The 21248-nt window shown below is 58.3% G+C and overlaps 6 protein-coding genes across 6 annotated transcripts; 2 read left to right on the top strand and 4 right to left on the bottom strand.

The window, feature by feature from the left end:
• Positions 1-2336: 2336 nt before the first annotated feature.
• Positions 2337-3460, top strand: VTJ83DRAFT_6028 (uncharacterized protein; the record flags this gene model as incomplete). The annotated part of the gene is made up of 2 exons (XM_071012694.1): positions 2337-2353; positions 2479-3460. 2 exons carry the CDS (start codon positions 2337-2339, stop codon positions 3458-3460), a joined length of 999 nt encoding a protein of 332 aa, XP_070865403.1.
• Positions 3461-3968: 508 nt separating this feature from the next.
• On the bottom strand, positions 3969-4183 carry VTJ83DRAFT_6027 (uncharacterized protein; the record flags this gene model as incomplete). Its single annotated transcript, XM_071012693.1, has 2 exons — positions 3969-3976; positions 4048-4183. The coding sequence occupies 2 exons, from the start codon at positions 4181-4183 to the stop codon at positions 3969-3971; spliced, it is 144 nt and encodes a 47-aa protein (XP_070865402.1).
• Positions 4184-5993: 1810 nt separating this feature from the next.
• Positions 5994-9773, top strand: VTJ83DRAFT_6026 (uncharacterized protein; the record flags this gene model as incomplete). Its single annotated transcript, XM_071012692.1, has 5 exons — positions 5994-5997; positions 6184-7262; positions 7332-7883; positions 7937-9093; positions 9191-9773. The coding sequence occupies 5 exons, from the start codon at positions 5994-5996 to the stop codon at positions 9771-9773; spliced, it is 3375 nt and encodes a 1124-aa protein (XP_070865401.1).
• A 986-nt stretch (positions 9774-10759) lies between these two features.
• VTJ83DRAFT_6025 (uncharacterized protein) lies at positions 10760-11893 on the bottom strand (the record flags this gene model as incomplete). Its single annotated transcript, XM_071012691.1, has 4 exons — positions 10760-10856; positions 10941-11337; positions 11419-11534; positions 11607-11893. 4 exons carry the CDS (start codon positions 11891-11893, stop codon positions 10760-10762), a joined length of 897 nt encoding a protein of 298 aa, XP_070865400.1.
• A 2608-nt stretch (positions 11894-14501) lies between these two features.
• VTJ83DRAFT_6024 (uncharacterized protein) lies at positions 14502-16763 on the bottom strand (the record flags this gene model as incomplete). Its single annotated transcript, XM_071012690.1, has 6 exons — positions 14502-14802; positions 14869-14998; positions 15081-15508; positions 15616-15925; positions 16004-16182; positions 16246-16763. The coding sequence occupies 6 exons, from the start codon at positions 16761-16763 to the stop codon at positions 14502-14504; spliced, it is 1866 nt and encodes a 621-aa protein (XP_070865399.1).
• A 1819-nt stretch (positions 16764-18582) lies between these two features.
• On the bottom strand, positions 18583-20057 carry VTJ83DRAFT_6023 (uncharacterized protein; the record flags this gene model as incomplete). The annotated part of the gene is made up of 4 exons (XM_071012689.1): positions 18583-18738; positions 18806-18985; positions 19087-19565; positions 19715-20057. 4 exons carry the CDS (start codon positions 20055-20057, stop codon positions 18583-18585), a joined length of 1158 nt encoding a protein of 385 aa, XP_070865398.1.
• Between the last annotated feature and the right edge of the window lie 1191 nt (positions 20058-21248).

The following is a 21248-nucleotide window of genomic DNA, read 5'->3' as shown; positions in this document are numbered from 1 at the left end:
GGATCGTGCGTAGGCCCCTTGAGAGGCATTCATAATGCCTAGCACGAAACGGCACAGTGTGCTGGATCATGGAGAGCAGCGTTCGCGCCAAAGACACGATCCCATCTTGTCAACCTTAGTTTGCCTCCTATCAAGAGAAAAGGCTTGCGGGTGGAATCCAACAAGTCAAAAAATGAAGCTCAGCACGCTTGATATCCAAAATCCAGTCAACCTTCCGATTAACAACAAAATGAAACAAAAAGCACCATTTACACATCGCAAGTCGCGGCTGGAGGCTTGCGCTCCAACCCCGTCACCTCAGAAGCCCTGAAGGTTGCATTGTGCCGGGATGCAACCTGACCCAGGCTCGGCTTGTACGTCGACTTGGCCACGGCGAAATCATCCTCGCAGATCAAGTACTGCGTTCAGCCCTCCAAGGGAGCGTCGCAAGAGACGGATCCGTTTTGTTCGGCTCTGCAAGTGATAGCCGAAGAAATGGGTCTCGGCCAAGGATCCGGTCTCGACCATGGTAGATTCAACAGGCGAGCCACTCGTGACCGAGGTCGTTGATGGCATATGTCACGGACAGGCGCCGCGCCTCTTCTATTTCTTCTTGTCCTTCTTGTGGGCAGCGGAGACAAGGTCGGATCCGGTCGTGCTTTTGCCAATCAGCGAGTTGCCCCGGCTGGCTGATGTAGACGAGCTAGAACTAGGCTTGCTACGAGGTCATGGTGGCAGGGGCACCAATCGTCGAAGTGCACGCGTCGTAATCCACCGTTATCGAGGCGGTGGACGCTTCTCTCCGCCATAGCGGATGCACCGGTCTACTTTCTGCTGAGGCTCGGCGCTTGTGGACATGTCATGTCCAAATCTCGAAAACCCGTCCTATCCAATGTTGAGAACAACAGTGGGAGTAGGACGTTTTCGATCCAATTTCGAGGACCGATCCGCGGCAACAGGGATGGACCGGGGGAGCCAACAACTGCCGAGGGTAGTCTGCAGATAAACTCTGCCATAGTAGAGTTTTGTCCTAACGCTGCGTCAGCCAGGTTCTTCGGTGACACTGGGGCGGGCGGGCAGGTGGCATGGCGCGGACTCTTGAGCCAATCTGGATTCTAAATCTCTCGAGTTTTGCTATGTACCACGAGCCGCTGAGCCCATGGCCTCTTGAGCACTCATTGCCGAGCTTTGAGCGCGTTTGGATGTGGAACCCAGGTGCTGACTTTGAGCCAACTTCCTTCCTAGCCGTTATTAGGATGAACGGGCGTGTGCGATGTCCTACGTGCCCGATCCTCCAGACATCGAAACAACACGCCGAGCATCACTTCCGTGCCAACCACCTAACTATTGTATGACAAGCCCCCTTGCGAGGGCTTCCCGAGGAGCTCGTGGCGTTCACCGGACAGGGAGACCGACATAGATACCAAGAACAGCTTGGTGCTGCTTCCTTTCCACGTCGTCTAACTACTTACCCGAAACCTATAGTATGTTTCGAGAAAGGCATGTAGCCCTATTATCCGGCCTTCTAACGGAGGTTAGATCTGACATGTTCAATGAATGTTGACGGTAGATTGTTGACTGTCAGAGTGTACGCTAGGCCAACGGAGTCCATCCCACCCCCCCTCCCCCAAGCCTGCACCACTGACAATGACCAAGTGATGACCGAAATGTGTTGTCGAGTCTTATTCAGCAGTTGAGGTTGAAGAAGACGCGATGTTTTGACAGCATCGAAGCCACGTGCCGATGGATGCTCATCCAAATCTGGCAATCTCCTCGCCACAACCTGGCGTTAGCCCGTCTTGGGTCTAGCGCCCGTCCCGGCGGCGGAGGCTCAATTTCAGCCATGAGCGTTGCCAAGCACACGCCGACCTTCGATGCGGTCCATGGCTTGATCCTCGAAGCAATCGCAAAATCCATGATTCCACATCTCAAAGGCGCAGAGAAAGGCCTTTGCAGCTGACAAAAGCTGACGGGAAACTAGGGGCATTGCCGTTTTACCACAACGGGCAACGGCCCGGCAAAATGTCAGACATTTTCTTCAACAGGGCGCAGCGGCTATGCCGTGCCAAGTCGCGATCCTGAGAGCGATGCCTCAATGTGGGCGATCGGCCAGGTTCTCGGCTCACATCGAAAAGGCTCGGCTGCCGCAGCTTCATTTGCTTAAGCGTCCGGACCTCGCTCCGGGCGGTATCCCAGCTCAATTTCCCCCTTCTTCAGCGCCTCGTGCGTCAAACCACTCCCAACTGCTCGATTGTGGCGTTTTGCTTGATCGCTTTCTGTCGTTTCTGGTTTCGCCGTCGCTCTTTTGTTTTCTCTTTTTTTTTTTTTTTTTCCCAAATCGAAAACACGTCAACAGAATGAGCGCTGCAGGTATGTTTCCCCTGAACCCCCTCCCCCCTTCCAATTGTCAGGCGCCGCGTGTCCCCCCCACACATGCACGGCGTTTGTCGTGCCGCACGCGTTCGGACGGAAATGCTCACAACGTTGGCTCCCATCCAGGCCCGCCTCCCGGCATCAACATCACGGCCGGCGCCGGACCCCGCCCGGCGTGGACGTGACCGCCGGCGGTGGCCCGCCGCCCGGGGTTGACACCAGCGGCTCCCGGCGCGGTGGCTACGTCGACCCCAACTGGCCCTTCCCTGGCGGCCCCAACGACGCGCCCGTCATCATCTACGGCTACACGCCTTCGTTCGCCCTCGCCTTGGTCGCCACCATCCTCTTCTCCCTCTACTTCATCGTCCACCTCTTCCAGGTCGTCCGCCACCGCACGCTCTACTTTGTCACCTTCCCGATCGGCCTCGCGTTTGAGATTGTCGGCTACATCGCGCGCTGCCTGTCGGCCAAGGTCAACCCGTACAACCTCATCTACTTCATCCTGCAGTACTTTTTCATCGTGACGGCCCCCGTCTTCCTCGCGGCGGGCATCTACGCGGTCCTGTCGGCCCTGATCCACCGCATCCCCGGCGGCCATTCCTTCTCGATCCTCCCGCCCAAGATCATCCTCTGGTTCTTCATCACCTCCGACGTCATCGCCACCATCACCCAGATCTGCGGCGCCGCGCTCATCGGCGTCAAGCAAAAGAACCGCGAGGACCCCACCACGGCCAACAACATCCTGCTCGGCGGTCTCGCGTACCAGGTCTTCGCGATCGGCTGCTTCATCCTGCTCTCGGTGAGCTTCCTGTGGCGCGGCCGCAAGGCGATCCGCGGCGAGGGCAAGGGACTGATCCTGTTCGTCGCGGCCTTCTTCGTGGCGACCCTGCTGGTGTACCTGCGCACCGTGTTCCGGCTGGCAGAGACGGCCGAGGGGCTGGGCGGCGACCTAAGCACCACCGAGATCTACTTTATCACGCTCGAGTTCTTGCCGTTGATGGTTGCGGTGCCGCTGCTTGCGGTTTGGCATCCGGGCCGGTGCGTGGGAAGCAAGATTGCGGCGGGAAAGGGGGATTCTAGCGTCGAGTTGAGCCCGAGCTCGACCTAAGGGAGGGACGTTGGCTGTGTTGTTTTTTTTTTTTTTTTTTTTTTTTTTTTCCATCTTCTCTTGGAACATCTGGATGCGCTTCGATAAAAGGATGATCTAGCGTCACGACTCCTGTTTCTTAATCATGTAATTGGCGCAGGGGGAGCATGCTGTCAAGGATGAGCGTTTTCGCGCCGTTTTCCTGCTCCTTACTAGAACTAATTAGATGCCGTTATGAGCTTTTACATGACCGCCCTCCCTTTGAACAAGTCTGCCCAGCCATCTCTGCCACATCAAGCAACGTTACCGTGCTTTGCCGCAACAACCAAAGAGACGGGGATGTTCGATAACGAGCCCGTAAACCTGGACATACTCATCCAAGCCACCAGATAAGGGCCCATGAACATGACACCCGCCCTAGGTCTTTGGAGGACGCCACGCCTACAGCCGCTAGACAGTAGACACCCTCGAGACATCCCATGGCGGGGCCGATGGCGGTGGTGGAGTCCCACGAGACTTGGCAAGGTAACTATAGTACTGTATAATCGTTAGTGTACGTACGTCTCAGAATCCCTTCACACGGACAACACCGTCGCGACGCCTCATACCCTCGGCGCGGCTCGGGCCTATGTGCCGAACCAACACGGCGGCTGTATTACCGTCGAGCACTGCCGCAGCACCATGACGTCTGATCTCACGATACGTCATCCGGCAGCCAACGTTACGCGACGGGGCGCGGGACATGCGTCACGGCGGGCAGATGTGCGGGTTCCTGGCGCCGGCAAGTGCCGACGCCATCTCCTCAACAAGACTTCCCAGTGCGCAGATGTATGCACTGCGTAGACTCAACAGGCCCGGACTGCGTGGGGTGTCGGCGATATCATTGGGCCCGGCAGCGAGGGTTGAGGGGTTATGGGTGCCTTGCTCGATAGGCCCTGCTATGTGCATGCTTACATGCATAAGCCTACAGTGGTGTACTGTGTACGCAGTACAGTAGTGTACATACATAGTATGTACGTAGTGGACTAGCGTAGTTCGCTTGAGCGGTCTCAAACGTCATCCACGCCACCGGGTCAACAACACGAGCTGCCATCGGCCAGGACGAGCCCGCGTGTTGCAAGGCTCCGGGGTTGCGTTCGGTTGTGTTAGCGACAAGAGCCAAGCGTCGGCATCCGGAGGTCCTTGGAGGACCTAGGACACGAGAGACGACGGGCGAGAGTGCCGTGGATCACGAATGAAGGCTGTTGTTGCCGGGTCAATGTCAATCCGTCAGCCCTGCCTCCTGGATGCCACTGGATGCCACTGGACGCCGCTGTACGCCCCGGTCCTCAACACAAGTGAACCGACCGTGGAACGACGACGCCAAGGGTTGAGTGCCAAAGATGGCGGCAGGTATCGCGCTAACAGGAAACGCCTGTGAGGCTCTCTGAGAGCTGTTAGCAGGAAACGCCCTCCCCCCCATGCCGACCCCTGCCAGGCTGGCGGTCTCGTGCTGCAGGACGCGGCAGTCCAGCCAGTCGCTTCACGCGAGAAGCTTGGAAAGTGCCTTGGCTCGACCCAAGGAGGAAACGGCCCTTTTCCTTCTCCCACCTTTTCGGGGCGGAGCCATTGGCGGCCTGGCAAGAACCAGACGGGAGAGTCACCTCAGTCACCGACCGAACGTGACCTTCCCCATCCTCCATCCATTCCGCCTCCGGGGGGCCTTTCTTCAGGTGGCAGGCCCTGCCTTTTTTGGGACTTTTTCTTTTTTCTTCTTCGGCACACAACCTGGAACCTAAAAGATGGGACCCATCCCCAGCACAACCCAACAACCTAGCCAGGCCCCAAAACACTGGTTCATCCCACTCAGACCCTCGAACCCTTGAACCTCCGTCGCCCAATCGCTCCAGGCTCGAGGTCGGCTGGGGCCGCCGCCGCTCTGCACCTCAGCACCAGCCAACCAGCCAGCCAGCCCAGCCCGCCCGGCCCAGCCAGCGAACGCACTGCGCCGGTTCTGCCTTGTCAAGTCGGCCTCCGAAAACCCTCAACACAAAACCCTCTGCTTGCCTGCTTCGCCGAATGCCGGCTTGTTGCAGCTCCGGATTGTGACCTTGTCTCATTTGTTCATTCTCCTTTCTCCCATCTGAGATCCCGTCGTGTCTTCATCTCATTTTCCCTCCTGACGGAGTCGTCCCTGGGCGTCAATGGGCACAGGTCGCCTCTCTTCAGTCCAGGGACGCATCCCGTGACCGTCCAGCGGCTCGCTTCCCCTCTCCCCCTCGTGGCAGCGGGAGCCCGCTCTCCGCCAGCGTGGGACGCCGGATCCGACGCGCAGTTTTGCTTGTTGCTGTTGCTGTTGCTGTTGCTGTTGCTGCCGCCGTTGTCGTCGCCGCCGCCGCCGCCGCCGCCGCCGCCGCCAACACCACCACCGCTGTCCACACTTACATCCAGTCCGTACAGCTCAAGACCCCACAACCGCCTTGTGCTCCGAGTCCTGCCCCAGCGACTTCAACGGCCCGAAAAACACATTTGTAGCTCGGCCAGCGCCGGCCGTAGCGCTCTTTTTTGTACAATGATGGGTAAGAAACGTGGACTCTGGAAACACCATCAGACACGAGATCGGTTCCTCAAGGCCGCATGCTAGTTTCGGTTTCTTTTATTGCCTACCTTGCGATGGACACGACGAATGATTTGCGCCGCTCCCGCCGGGCGCGCTGCTTGTCGTCGCCCTGTTGTGCCTGTAGCATGGCTGACCTCCACCGCAGACACGAGCTTCCATGCCGCCGTGCTCGGGGGATCAGATGCGACCGTGACCGACTTTTTTCCCGCTGACGGCGTCGATGCCGGCCCATATCATGGAGACTTCAGCCTGGGCCAGAATCCCGCGGGCGCCCCTGCCCTCGCCGACCCCATGGATCTGGACTTCGACTTCGATGCTGCCCTCTGGGCTGGTGACTTTGGGCCCGCAGGGCCCCAGGCCGGCAACCATCCTCTGGACCACAGCATGGCCGTGGACTACGCCCAACCGGCGCAGCAGATGCCTGCCGACTTTCTCTTCGCCGAGGACGAGGGCGTGTTGCCGGCCACGACGGCGGTTCCCACCACGCAGCCGACGACGACCCAGGCCCTGAGCATGCTGCCGCCGATGCATCCCGCCGAGCCGTCCCCCACCAACACCGTCTTTGCCGTGGCGCGGTCCGAGTCAGGCTCGGACGATGCCAAGTCTCTCTTCGATGGGAACCAGAACGACCTGGCGCGCGCCCGCCTGCGGAGGCAGCTGTCGCTGCTGGCCAAGGGGTGGGCCGGCGATGAGATCCGCTTCAAGAACTGCGACCAGTCCAAGGCCGTCGTGCTGCACAGCCTGGCAATGGAGCTCGGCCTTGGCTACAACCACGACGTCAGGAGCTCCGAGGTGTCGCTTTCGCGCCCCGAAACCGCCCCGATCGCCAAGTCGCAGACCCCCCCAGGCCGCCTCACCTCGGCGCAGTCCCGCTCCTCCACGGAGCTCGACACCGCCCTCTGCCTCCCCGGCCTACCGTCCGTGCCCGAATACGAACCCTTCCAGTTCGCCGACCACCGCGGACGCGACCCCGGCTCGCAAACCTCGTCGGCCGCATCCCTCCCCATCCACTCGGTCGCGGCCGTCAAAGAACAGCCCCTGGGCCGCCGCCTCAGCCGCGGCGAGCGCATCCACGATTCCATCAGCAAACACGTCACCACCCTCAAAACGTCCATATCCAAGGGCGGCCGCCGCGGCCCGCTGACCGAGAATGGCCGCCGAGACATGCGCGCCCTGGAGGCGGCCGGTGGAGCCTGCTGGAGGTGCAAAGTCCTCCGCCGCAAGGTGAGCTTCTTTCCTGGCAACGCGTCGCTGCGCGTCCTTGGTTTCATCGGTGCTGATGCAACCCCAAAGTGCGATCCCGGCAGTCCATGCCGTTGCTGCCTCCAGATCGTCCCGATCCCGCACCCTGGGGAAGACGCGCCGTTGTGGCCGCTCATTGGGTGTCGTCGCGGTCCGTTGCGCGACGCCATCTTGCCGCAGCTGCTGTGTCCTGCTGACCAAAGGTTGTCGTCCGCGCATCGCGCCATCGCCTCGTCCTCGTCGACAGCTGGGAGGAGGGGCCGGTCGGTCGGCGTTGCGGAGCGCTGGCTCCTGTCGGCGGAAAGCCAGCGCCTGGCCGACATGAAGGCCGTGCTGGAGGGCGATGAGCTGTCGATTACCGACCCGGCTTTGCGCGCCTCGTTCAAGTCGTTTGTGGAAGCGGGCCGGTATCGCGATAGCACCTCGCTGCAGAGGGGTCACACGATCGGAGGTAGCACCTACACGTATGCCGACCTGATCGCTAGCATCGCTTGGGAGCTGGCTGAGAATCATTCGCTGCTGGGCGCGCTGGAGATCCGGTCTTGGGAGACGTTCATGAACATGCTCGAGACGGCCGGGATTTACGAGGCCGAGGTGGGCCAGGTGAGTTCGCCCTTGTCGAGGTTTCGTCGTTGCCTTGCTCATCCCGTGATTAGACGTCGCTCGTCATCGTTTCCATGATTTGCCTCCGGCACTGTCTCGAGGCGCTGCGTCTCCATTCGGCGAACCTGCTCACCGCCGACGCCCATGAGGACTGCGGCGGAGGGTTCTGCCAGGTCGAGTGCATCAGGAACCTGACCGCCCAGCTCGCCACCTACGTCGACGAGCTCTCGGCCGTCATGTTCAACAAGGAAAACATGCGCGACCGCAGGTGGTGGCTATCCACCTTTTATAGCTTGTACATGCAGAGCTACGTCAGGCACGCCCTGATCATCATCGAGAAGCAGCTCCGCTTCCACAGCTCGGACGACGTTTCTTCGGATGAACCCACCGCCACGCAGTACATGCACCTGCCCGCCGTGCTCTTCACCGCCGCGTCGACCAAATACGACCCGTTGTTTGATGGCAGGCTCCAGTATGCCCTGACCGACAACTCGGTCATCCCGGAGACGTCGGTACCCGAGCTTCATCACTCGTCGGCACGAATCGCCTGCGAGGTGGACAAATGGCCAGAGGCCGGCATCCGGACCCCGTACCAGTTCCTCCGGAGCTTGCTCCAGATCGGCTCGCTCGACTTTTTCGAATCGGCCGGCGATGCCTCGAGGGCAAACGGGTCCAAATCCCCCATGACAGCCCTGACGTCGCCATCGTCCACCTGGAACAAGGTCGCCTCCCCGATCTCGCCCAGCGTCGGCTTCGACGACACCCTCGCCTCGCCGCGACCCCCCTTCGGCCGGCCACAAAGCAACCGTGACTCGTGGGGCAGCAGCAAGTACTCGGCCCAAACGCCTACCCGCTTTTCCAACCTGAGCTCCGACAGCCTGGCGCGTACCATGTCGACCGACATGACCAGCTTGTACGAATCGTCCATTTTTGCGACCACTACCGCCGCCATTTCGTACCAGGGAAGCGTGGCGGACCTGCGCATGGAGACGGGCACCGGCACGGTGAACCCGACCGCGCTGTTTTCGTCGGCTGGGCGCAACGCTTCATCGCAGAGCCTGGATCGGGTTCTTGCTGAAAGCTGCGCAAGGAATGATGCGTTGGGGTTGGGGCTGGGGGTTGTTCAGCAGCAGCAGCAGCCGCCGCCGGCGTTTATGTGTAGCTGCTGCCCCAGGGCGCCGAGGCATTTCCATACGAGCGAGGAACTTGCGTATGCATTTTTTTTCTTCTTCCCCCCGTCCCTATCAACGAACCCCCATTCGTGAGGAATGATGCATGATGAATATTAACACGTGAAACCAAACCAGGCAACACGAATCCGAAAAGCCTCACCCCTGCACCCGCTGCAAAAAGCGCTTCAAATCGCCCACCGAAGCCGAGCGCCACCTCAACGCCATCCACCTCAAGTCGGACTTTTGGTCGTGCAAGGCCCTCGAAAACCCCCTCCACGCGTACCACACCACGTCGCGAAAGTCTCACCAGCCAGCCGACACCAACGACAGCAGCGGCAGGACCAGCATGGTGCTGGACGTGTGCGGGTTCTGCGGCGGCGAGTTTCCGCGCCGGGTCGCCGAGGGCGGGGAAACGTACCAGAACACCAAAGAGCTGATCGCCCACGTCGAGAGCGTGCACAGGATCCGCGAGTGCGACGGGAACAAGAAGTTCTACCGGGCGGATAACTTCCGGCAGCACCTGAAGAACACGCACGTGGCGCTGCCGGGGAGGTGGTTGAAGGTTCTGGAGAGGGGGTGCAGGAGCGGGAAGTCCGAGGAGGGTGTCGATAGGGAGGGGGTGCAGGGGTTGCCGGCGATCGGCGTTGCGGCGGCACAGGCACAGGCACAAGGCGCGCCGGCCAGCAGGTGCTCGGGTCGGTGGTTGGGCCAGTGGTGACGGGGCAAGGGTGGGTGTGAGCGAGCGTTGACGGGTTTCTTTTCCTTTTCTGTTTTTTTTTCTAACCACATATGTCATGATGGTGATGGATAATGGATGATGGATGGTACGATGTGTGTTAGCGGGCGAAGGGCTTGGGGTTTGGGCGTTGAAGAAAGGGTATTTGGCTGAAAGGAATGGGATCGCGGGATCTGTTAAGAACTATGGGGTGGATATTCTAGGATGAAGGCATGCTGGGCATGGATACTTGCGAGATAGAGAGGGTCTGGAGCGTGTTGCTTGGTTCTCTGTGAGATATCATCTTTCAGCGGCTGGCCGACAGAGGGAGGAGAGGGGAGAGACGGATGGATCGGATCAAGGAGGATCTGTCCAAAGAAGTACTCTACACTCCTGACATACTTAATCTGGAGCAAACAGCATGCTCCTGGTAATATGACCGTGTCTTTCCACGATGTACAAGATGGGTTGTGTTTGGGACACGCACGCTTGATGTGCTCCCTGGATTCCGGAGCGGTATGTTTGATTGGGGTTCATCATATTGTGTAATACACTGTCCCTGTGAGGTTTATTAACTCCAATTATGCTCCTCCCCTGCTGGCACGGCGAAAATCCGACGGATGTTAAGAATCAAGCATGTCACGCAGGTGTGGATGCTTTGACGGGTCTGAGCCACAGAGGTGAAGAAGACGAAAAGTCAAAGTATTGACATTGAAGAGAAATCAATATATACTGGCGAAGTTCAAAAGTGAAGAAGATCAAGGTGGTGGTGACACACCAGATCTCCCGTCCATCCTATATCCCCCCATGTCTAAGATGCGACCCTGCCGTCCCTCGGTTTTGACATGCAAATGCCCCATCCCTGTCCTAAAACCCCCCTCCTCCTCTGCTCTCCGATAGGATATCATGACCTCTCACTAGGCTAGGCCCATCCCCCCTCGACCGGGTCTTGCCCTCCCCGCCTCACCACTCCAGCAAGCATCTTCTCTTTAGATGCACTGGTGGTAGTACTGGTTCTGCTGGTTGCAGGTCGACCCGGCGGCGCAGTTGGTGCAGCCGGAGTAGCCGATACCGCCGCACTGGCCCCTGTAGTTTGGACATGCCGGCATTAGCTTCTGGCTTTCGGTTTGGTCATGGCGTTGGTTGAACGAGAGAGAGAGAGAGACTCACCACTTAGCCACAGAGCAGCTGGGCTGGGTCGGGGTCGGGGGCGGGGCCTGGGTGATCAGGGTCGTCGGGGTGCCGGGGTTGATCGGGTTGCCCGGGTTCGGGTTGGAGCCGCCGCCGTTGCCGCTGCAGGTGAAGACGGACGGGCCCGGGACGGTGTAGCTGCGGAAGTTGTTGTAGATGTTGGCCGTGTAGCCCGGGTCGGTCTCCTTGAAGGCGCCGGGGATGGAGACGAGAGGGCCCGGGTTGGCGCTGCCGCCGCCCGTCACGGTGACCTGGGCGCACGAGATGTAGAACTGCGGGACGCCCGCCGGCCAGGGGTTGTGGATGCCGAGGGACTGGATCCGGACGAGGTAGTCGCCGGGAGGGATGCAGGAGGGGATGGTGAAGGTGTAGGCGTCTGTGGGGCGGGGGGTTAGCTTGGCTGTCCGGGTTGTTTGAGGGAGGAAAGAAAAAAACAAAGACAAGAGGGAGGACGAACCATCCAGCTTCCACTGGGCATTGCCGCCAGTGAAGGTCGGGCCCCAGTCCTGAATCTTGAACCAGCCGCCGCTGCCGTCGTAGTTGCGCACGCTGCCAGGGGCCTTGGACATGTAGCTGGTTGGAGGAGTTAGTCACGGGCTCTCTTTTTGCTGCCTTTTGCATGTTCTTCTTCAAGGTCACACTTACACCGACACCGGGCCCTGGTGGTAGACAGGGGTGTCGAGGTGGAAGGTCAGGCTCGAGCCGGCGGCGACCGTGACGGTCTCGGTGTTGGCACCGCTGTCGGCGCCCAGGTTGCAACGCAGGTCGTTGGAGGAGAGGTCGACGACCGGCGAGTTGTAGTTCTGGTGCTGGCGGATGTACTTCCACATGGCGTGCTTGGTGCCGCCCGTCGACAGCTGCTGGAAGATGTAGTGGGCCGAGGCCTCGCCCAGCACCAGGGCGAGGGCGGTGAAGCTGAGAAGTCCCTTCATGGTGATTGACGTCGGAGGGTGTTCCTTTGCCTAGGGAGTAGGGATGGGGATCTTGACAGTCGAGCAGCGAAGGCTGGACGAGCAGGAACGGGAAGTTGTGAGGCTTCCCGGGACCTATATGTATACCTCCACTGCGATACTTTCTCCCCCTCCTATTCTAGCGTTGCGAGCCACTCGGCGCCATTTTTCGTCATGGCAGGTGACATCCAACGTGAAAGCGGAACCCCGACGGGGAGGACGCAGTTCCGGGCTGCCAAGATGGGCATCAACGGCTTGGGGTCGTCGGCGTTACGGAGGACGCCGCCAACGGTCCGGCCGGCCGTGTGGTCACTTGAGGCCCCTGCACCCCCTGCCCCATGGGGGAGGCAACCTTGATCCCGGGAATCAGCGGACATGTGCCATCCGGTACTCAAAGCGGTTCATGGGGATGGCACGCTCCTGACCAATCGACGATGGTGGGCCGTCGGCGCGCTGGGGAATTTAGCCGGCGAGATATTACTGCGGTAGTATGAAGAGTGGGTGGCACCTAGTGAATGCACCCCACAAACACCAGGTTGGGCTTTGAATGAAACACCGAGCCGCTGTCGCCACGGGAATTCTTATGGCGACCCATCCCGCCTTTGTTTGTGCTTTGACCAAGAAGTTGGTTCAGGGGGGCCGGAGTCATGCAAAACCTGGATCGGAGTCGATCAACCGTCCCGTTTCCATCGATGTCGATATGCCGCTCCCGCTCTCCACCAAACCCCCCCGCGAAGATCGGCCGGGCGAGGATGAGGTTGTCAACACCACCAGGCGAGATGAAGGAGGGCGGTAACTAGTCCGTATCCTGGGTGGATCGGCAGCGCTGTCGGCAGTCAGGGCCGCAACGGGGGTGGGTGGATCATCCCGAGCCCGTCTCAACGCTCTCGTGCCGCATCGAGCGCGGCACACATGCTTAAGCAAGCAATACGTCAGCGGCGGCATATTTCACCAACTTCCGTGCATGCCTTGGCTTTAATGAAGGCGGCGAGGAGGAAGTGTCGAGACGCGTGACGGTCACTGGCGCGTGCACAGCCTCGACGGGTCGAATGCCGTTATAGCGCAGCCTATCGACTAGAGGCGATAGCGACGCTGATATTATGACGTCGTCTTGGCTAGATGGAAAAGCCCATGCTCTGAGCCGGGAGGAGAGAGAGGGGGGGGGGGGGGGGGGGTGGTATTGGCATCAGAATTATGCCTAATATTGTGACCTCCTTAGGAGCGCTTCGTGAATGGGGGAGAGGGGGGCGTCTTTGTCGCCAGACTGATTGATGCTCGGGCATGGACGTGTATGTCAGCCTTGATTGGGATGACGCTGTGGGTATGATCTTAGCGTCTGCTAACCTGCTCTAAGCGACAAAGGTATTTAATTTATGCTCCTGTCTGCCAGTTCTCGAGGTGGAACAATTAATCTCGAGGCTGAACTGTTGGAGCAGCGGTTCAAGTTGCCTTGGGTCAGCCCAAAGTAACACCAAGGGTTCCTGAGCATTGGTGCTTATTCATGGAAAGAGGATTCTTTCTAGCATTTGACCTTTGGTATGACCCAGGTACCTAGGTCAATGATTGTGAGGTGTCAGATCCTACACCAGTGAAGCCAAGATGAGGGCGTCCAAAGCCTCATGACGGGAAAGGGTGTGATAAAGCCTTGGACATTGCCCTGCCGACGACTGGTTCTCGAAGGTACGATGCTTAGTGCCGCCATGGTCTCCCTCGGGAGAGGAGAATGGTCAGGTATGTGAGGTATATAGATCTGGCTCACTTGAACGAGCCCAAGTTAGGCCGGCCACGGCCTGGATGAAATGATGATGCTTTCAAGGAGAAGTTGGAGTGGGAAAGAAGAGGAGTTGAATTCAAGTACCTAAGCTCTCTGCGATGTCAACCAAGAGAGTCGAGCTTCGCAGGCAGCTTCCCGAGGCCTGGGTATTGATTGATACCCTAGGGTGACTGACTTTCCCTCGAGGGCGATGGACAATCATTAATTTAAGACAAGGCTCTCGAACACATTGTGTGAATTGATAAGATCCTAAGAAGTGTACGGGATCGTTCGTTGGCTGTGGTCATCGTTGTCTTCTTATTGCCCCTCCTCCCCAATGGTTTAACTCGTGTTTGGGCGACAGGGAGCTGAATCCAAACAATTCCCACCTGGTTAACAGCCCCAAGCTGCGCGGCCAACCCTATGTTGGAATATGCTGCGTGGCGAGTGTGACACAAAACTATTGTCACGTTCCATGGCATAGTTTCATAGGCAAGGTCAGCTAGGACAACACGCAGGTTTCCGGCATCTTGCATCATGCCGTTCATGGATCTCCCATGGACGGGCATCAGCATCAACGGAGTTGGTGGCTGCATAGAAGAATCTTGTGCGGATTGACCTACGTTCATAAAGCCATTGCTTGCGCCGCAGGGCAACCGGCGATCAAATCAGACAGAACGGATCGCCTTACCCTCCAGCCATTCTTCCTCCATGAGACCGTGATCTACCTCACCTGGCCATGATAAGCAAAGTTCCACCAAACATGCAGCCTCTCCCAACATCGATCCTAGTCGCATAGCCATCCGACCATGAACAGGCCGCCTCCTCTCTCCCGCTCTACGCAACCAGGCTCCCGTCTCCCCTCCTCTTGCTTGCCGCCTCAAACAACCTCCTGATATCCTCCCTCCAAGCCTCCTCATCGATCCTCACCACCCGTCGATCATACGTCATCAGCCCGTTCACCTCTCCCTCTACATCCGTCGTCTGCGTATACACCGCCCCGCTGCATGCGTACCTCTCGATCTGCTCGCGGAGCAGCCGCAGGAGCGTTCGCGCACGGTAGTGGTAGGACTCGATGCCGGCGTGAATCTCGTAGGTTTCGTTGATGGTGTCAACGGCAGGGCGGAGGGGCCAGAGGCTGCGCGGTAATATTAGTTAGTACAGTCGAACGCTGAGGAAGGCGATGGGGGTGGGCTGGACAGACTTGGCATTGTCGGGGCGAAGACCTATGCCGCCAAACTCGCCTTGGATGGCACTTCGGTTGGGAGAGTAGGCGGTGTTGGGCTGGGAGTACCAGGGGGTGCCGCATTGGGGTTCGGCGTAATGGTGGTTGTCTGCGCCGTGGGCATCCCTCCCATCAGCCCGGGATCAAATGAAGAGCAAGACAAGAGGACAGGACCGGGAAGGAGATCCAACCATGAAAGTCCCCCGCCCCATGATCATGCCACCCGGTAACCGCATCCACCAGCCTCGTCGGGTCCAGCGCCCTCACCCGCTCCGTGAGCTCAAATTCGGGGTGATGGTCCGTGATCTGGCCCCAGCCCTCGTTGTAGATGACCCACACGGCGATGCTGGGATGGTTGCGCAGCTGCCGCACCATCACCTCGAGCTGTCGACCGAACTCGGCTTGCTCCACGTCTGAGGGGCGACGGTTGTCAAAGACACGCATGGAAGGCATGTCTTGGATGACGAGGAGGCCCATTCGGTCGCAGGCTTCGTAGAAGACCTCGGGCTCAACCTTGATATGCTTTCGCACCATGTTCATGCCCAAACGCTTGACGAGCTCGAGGTCGTGGAGCATGGCGGAGGGGGTCGGGGGCGTGTAAATGCCGTCGGGCCAGTAGCTGGCACCATGTCAGCGGCTGCCGACCAACGTCGGGAAGGATGGAGACCCTACGCTGGCGGGGGGGGGGGGAGTTGAGGAGTTGGAGGAGCTACCTGGGATACTTACCCCTGATCGAGTGGCCCAAAGTAAAACACAAACTCGCCATTAAGCAGTGGCCGCTTGACACCATCGACGATGCCCGACGAAATGGTGCGGAAGGCTGTGTAGCTCGCGACCTCATCTTCCCCCATCTTGACTGTGACGTTGTACAGGGTCGGCGAGTCGGGTGTCCACAACTTTGGCGAGTCAACAGTGAAGGATAAAGTTTGATCAGAGATCAGCTGCTCGGCGGCGACGGTTTTACCCGTGTGCGTGTCGATGATACTGAGCTCGAGAGGCGTCCCTTGCTTCTTGTTGCTATGAATTGTGACGGTAACTAAACCGGGGAGTTAACATCCATTATTCTTCTCATCCCCGCTCCAAATTCTTGTTCAACTCATATAGGGGGATGTACCGTTCCCGGTCATATCAGCGGTGATATCAAGATCTGATATGCGTTGCTCAGGCACGCTCTCGAGCCACACGCTCTGCCAGATACCCGTGCATGGCGTGTAAAAGATGTGCGACAGCCTCTTGGTCTGCTTCCCCTGCGGTATGCTCCAGTCGTCCGTCGGGTCGAAGACGTAGACGTGTCTGATAACATCAGCATCGGAGGCTAGCCTCGCTCGAGACCTTTGGAGGGGACGGGCCGCTCACATCTCGTTGGAGTCATCGTGATGGATAACATGGTCAGTAATGTCCATCGAGAACCGCGTGTACCCACCGCGGTTCGACCCAACCTTGGCCCCGTTGATATAAACAGTAGCTTCGTAATCAATGGCTTCAAAGTGCAGCAACACGCGGCGGTTGCTTGTCCAGGGAGGTGGGACGCTGAATCTGGTGCCGAACCACATGGTCGTTACACCCATGGCTTGGACACCAGACAGGCCGCTCTCGATGCAAGAGGGCACGAGAACCTCCTGCTTGAGCGGCAGTGATGGAAGCGGTTGGCCGTCTCTCCCATCCGTGGGTTGGAAGGTCCAGATGCCATCGAGAGACTGCCATAGGGCGCGACGGAGCTGGGGCCGCGGATACTTTGCAGTCCATGGCTTGATGCCTGCGCAATATGTCCACGGAGTGTCGAGGGGCGGCTTCAGGACTTTGTACGGTTCGGGCGCTGCCGCACAGGAGGGGAGCAGCGCCCCGAGTAGCAGCGCGACAAGGAGGAGAATCATGGTGTGCGGGTGTAGGCCGGGTTATGATGTAATGATGATGTTAGAACGGTTGGCCTAGCCGATAAGTTGGTAATGGAAGTACTGACAGCCTCGAGACTGGGCCGAGGAAAGTGGATATGATTCTCAGATCTGGGAATCTCTTATACAATCTTGGGCATCCACATAAAGTAGAGATACTGCCCTGGAAAACGCATCATTTGTTCACAAAACCACCCATGATCATCTCTTCTGCCGAGAGGTTGCCCGTTGTACTGAAGGTGCACCGCTGTCTTGCCTCTTGGGACGACACAGTGACCCGGCAAGGATGGTGGTGTCGAGGTGGTTTGAAGGTATGGCGTCCACACGTAAGCATCGCCGCTGTATTTGGCAGATAAAAGAGAATGTGGTGAGCATGGTTTTGTATCATGTTAGGTGTACTTGGCCTGTTCTGTCCGCCAGCCGAATGGCCCCTCCTGAATCTGGCAGCTCAGTAACACGACTCCGGACACCTCAGCCCCAGCGCCTGCTACAACAACTCGAAGGATGCATGGTCTCGATCGCCGCCATTGCCAAGTCCACGGACACCTGTTACACCCAAGAGCGCAAGGCAACGCGTGTGCCGGCCAGGAGGGGGCTCTCATGTTTGCTCAAGATGTGCAACAGCGTAAGAAGGCCAACCACACCAACTACGTCACCAGACCCTTTGAAGCCCTCTCGCTCCAGGGCATTCTGTGTTCCTTTGTTTCTGGGCTTGTTCCTGCATGTTGAGTACTCATACCCGGCGTTCAGAGTATACCACAGCTTGGCAGTCGAGGCGATGGGGGACGAAGCGGATGTTTAACCATGTCACATGTCTGTATGAAATCATCGATCAGTCTCCAGGTCTAGGCTGGTGGCGGGGACAGCTATCAGCCTGTGGTACGTACGCATTTTGGTGCTTCTCCTCGACGAATTGCGGGTCGTTATCCTCTCCGGAACAGGGGCCACGCTCACGCCCTGGGGTCACACCATCCGCCCATCAAGGAAAGCTGATCACGTTCGATCCATCCCGCACACCACGGTCGACAAGTCCACGTCAAAGGCCAGCTCGTGCCCCAGCAGCGTGAACGTCTGATACCAACCGAAGTGTTGCATCCCTCAAGGCTCCACGAGTTGCGATCAAGACAGCTCCCCAGGGGGGGTGAAGGGTTTGTGCAGCCAACGATAGTTGGCGTCGAGGATGAGGAGGACGTGGACCGGGAGACAGGTGCCGCTGGCGGCGGTGCATTGGGTGACATCGGGACAGTCCTTGGTTTCTTGTAATTATCGGTCGTTATGGATCCAACATGAACGGCGGTGGCCTTCCGCTAGTTCCTACGGGTTATAATATCCAAAACGCTGCGACAAAACCGGGCTTTGCTACCTCCATCATCCTTCTGCTTACAACCGAGCCGAAATATCAAAGTCGTATGAGCGAACCAGCGTCTGACAAGCCGCTATAATTCACGGCCAACATAGCTACCACACAGGAACATCTCCGACGACGTTTTCATCTATTATTAAAGCTAACACACACCATGGGAGAAAACCCCCAAGTTCCAAGCCTCCCTAATTTTCCCGCCTCAGTCTCCAAAGTACAATAACCACCCGCCCGGCGTAATTAGTGTGAAACTTTTCAAGATCAAAAAGCATCCCAAGAGCGAAGCTGGCCTCCAACGCCACGACCACAAGGCAAAGCCGCCCTGAGAGCCGAGAGTAAACCGACGATGCCTTCCCGAACAGCAAACGCAACCTCTCTTTCCTGCCGCAGCCCTTGGTGCATAGCTAAGGAACCTGTCGGGTATTCAGTGAAGCCCGTGAACTAACTATACACATAGCACAGCGGCGTTCCGCCCACCGGGTTCATAAGATCCTTGATCTTGACGGGCCCGATAAGCGGTTGGATATCAATCGTGTCCTCCACCGTAATGTTGGGGCTGGGGGGGATGTTGAGGAAAGTTCTAGTGCCCCAGACGTCCTAAAGCAAAGCAGCAGCGTGTTAGGAGGTCGGTCTGGCCAGCGATCGTGCTCGGAAGACCACCTACCTGGCGATTATCAAAGTCCAGCAGCTGCCAGATCCAGTACAAGCGCTCCACCATGCCGTGCGTGAGCCAAAAGGCTGGGTCGTACGGCGAGAACAGGGGGTTCATGGCGAGACCGCCGATGGCCCCGTGCGCGGCTTGGTGGGTATTGAAAGCCTCGCGCGTGACGCGCGGATCACCTTCCTGGAAAACAGGCAACACAACGCGTCAGCGGTTCCGTCTTCTCCAGCCAAGGCCAAAGCGGTAGGTAGGTAGGTAGGTAAGCAGCAGTCTGTCGTACGTACCATCGTCCCCTGAAACTCGCGGATTGTGTTGTATTTCAGAATCAGCTCGGTCACGTTGCGATGGGTGTTCCATCTGCGCACCGGGTCACCGTTGAGATCCCGTTGCAAACACCTCGGGTTTTCCTCCCTGCCTTCCTTAGGAGCAGACGGAAACGGCTGGCTGGGCAGCACCTCAACCGGCCCGAGCCTCACGACCATGTCGCTGAACGGTCCTTTCATCAGACACCCACCGCCCGTACCAGGCGGGATGATGGTCGGCTCTTGAAAGCCGAGCAGATCGAGCCTCGCCGCCGTGCGGTTCGGGATGAAAGCACCGTCGCTGCCGAGGGAGGTGTCGGACCCGTCGAAGACGGGGGAGAGGTGCGGCCCGTTGGTATCCAGACCCCATTCCCAGTAAGGAACGCCTTGTTCCCACCCGCAGCTCCCGAGCTCGCGCTCAAAGGCGTGCAGGTAGTACCGGTGGAAGACAAGGAAGAGGCCTGACATGTGAATGGAGCCGGAGCGTGCAGCGTGGGTCCCTTGTTTTTCTCTCTTGTTAGTTTACAGCAGTCACGGCAGACAGCAGGATCTCTTTTAGAGGGGCAAGATAGAAAACAGACTTGACGTCAGGGACCGAGGGGTTCCTTACAGGCGATAGCATCATACAGCATCTTAGCTCCCGGCACCTCTAGCTGTGAGACGATGGTATTGGGCTTGTCCATGATGCATTTCACGGCCTTGATGTACTGGCGACGCTCATCCTTGGAGAGGGCGCGCCACTCGCGCCGGACCTTGACGTTGGCTGCGGTGCAGTTGTTGCCATATCGATTGAGCGCGTTGGCCGCGGCGATGCCGTTGAGCCTGCGCAGCGCGGCGCCGGAGTCGATCTCCTCCTGGGTAAAGGAGGGGATAGGAAGATTCGGCCCGTCCCTCTGCATGAAGGGAAAGGCGGCTGTGAGGAGAGAGAGGAGGTAGGTTGAGAGGGCCCCCATGGTGAGAGATGGATGATGGGCTTGTGGTGCGCCTTGGGAAGGAACTGGAGGACGATGGTGAGAACGAGCGACGCTGGGACGGCGTCCGTTGGGTGATCCTCGTCCAAAAGTACTCCGTCATCAGCTCGCGATCCCCTACGTGACACCGAGGGGAAGGCAACCCCTAGGTGTCGACATGACAAAAGGCAATATCATCCCCCAGGCAACGGGTGTGCTGAGTTGAGAATACTGACACATCGCAACCCAGCACAGTCTCAATCCAAGGCTACATCCCTTGTTGATTCATATCGGATTGTTCGTGGACCCACGGTGTTGTTGCTACCGCCATGGTACGTGATATCCGTGCATTGCACAGTGATAGTCGCCCTGAAGCAACTCACTGGATGTTGATGCTCGACTGTTGAACAGCTTCGAAACAGAATGCCCATTTCCAAACATTTCCTTGAGAGGATCCTCGCGCCGGTTGAGAGTTCTCGGGTTGTGATGTCACCATGTGCCTGAGTCTCCCCGTCATGACTCAAAGCACCGAACCTGTCTCAGAGCGCTGGGATACGAGTGGGAACAAAATTATCTTCTATAAACCATACATACAAAGACCCTTGAGAACTCAGCTATTGGGTACGAATTAATTGCCGAAAAGTAATTACCTGTTGAAACACCCCGGCCAGGATGCGGCCCCCTGGGCCTATGCAGGCAACTTCGACGTTTTCGATATCTGCTGCGTTCGGTCAGGAATATGTCCAAGAGGACAACAGCACGGAGGAATACTTTACAATGTGCACCTATGCATGGTGGGTTGGAAGCGGTCAGCCTGCAGCTTCTCTTATGCCGGTAGCTTCGAATCTGCACGTTCGTCTCGGCCGAATCGGACATTACCTAGACCATTCCGCACCTCCGCTGAGCGTGGCAATGGAGAAACAGAAAAGGCACCGTTCAAGGCCGGCCAACGTACCGATGCCATAAGTAGGAGTGAAGCGGGTAGGCAGGACGGGGTTGTATCGGGCTATCGCAAACACCCTAGGGACCGTATACTCAACATTATCTAGCTATGCAGAGGGTGTGTATGCGGGGAGGGGGACGCTCCGCGGCTAGGAAGCAGTTCCGTTTGGAGCACAGGCTGCCAACAGATTGATAGCAAAAGGTCTGTTCAGATCGCATCGCATCCCTACGCATTTACCTGGTAGTACTGTG

This window comes from Remersonia thermophila, chromosome 5 (genome assembly GCF_042764415.1).
Source record: "Remersonia thermophila strain ATCC 22073 chromosome 5, whole genome shotgun sequence".
In the NCBI taxonomy this organism is placed as follows: domain Eukaryota; kingdom Fungi; phylum Ascomycota; class Sordariomycetes; order Sordariales; family Chaetomiaceae; genus Remersonia; species Remersonia thermophila.
This window is presented reverse-complemented; position numbering and strand designations above follow the sequence as displayed.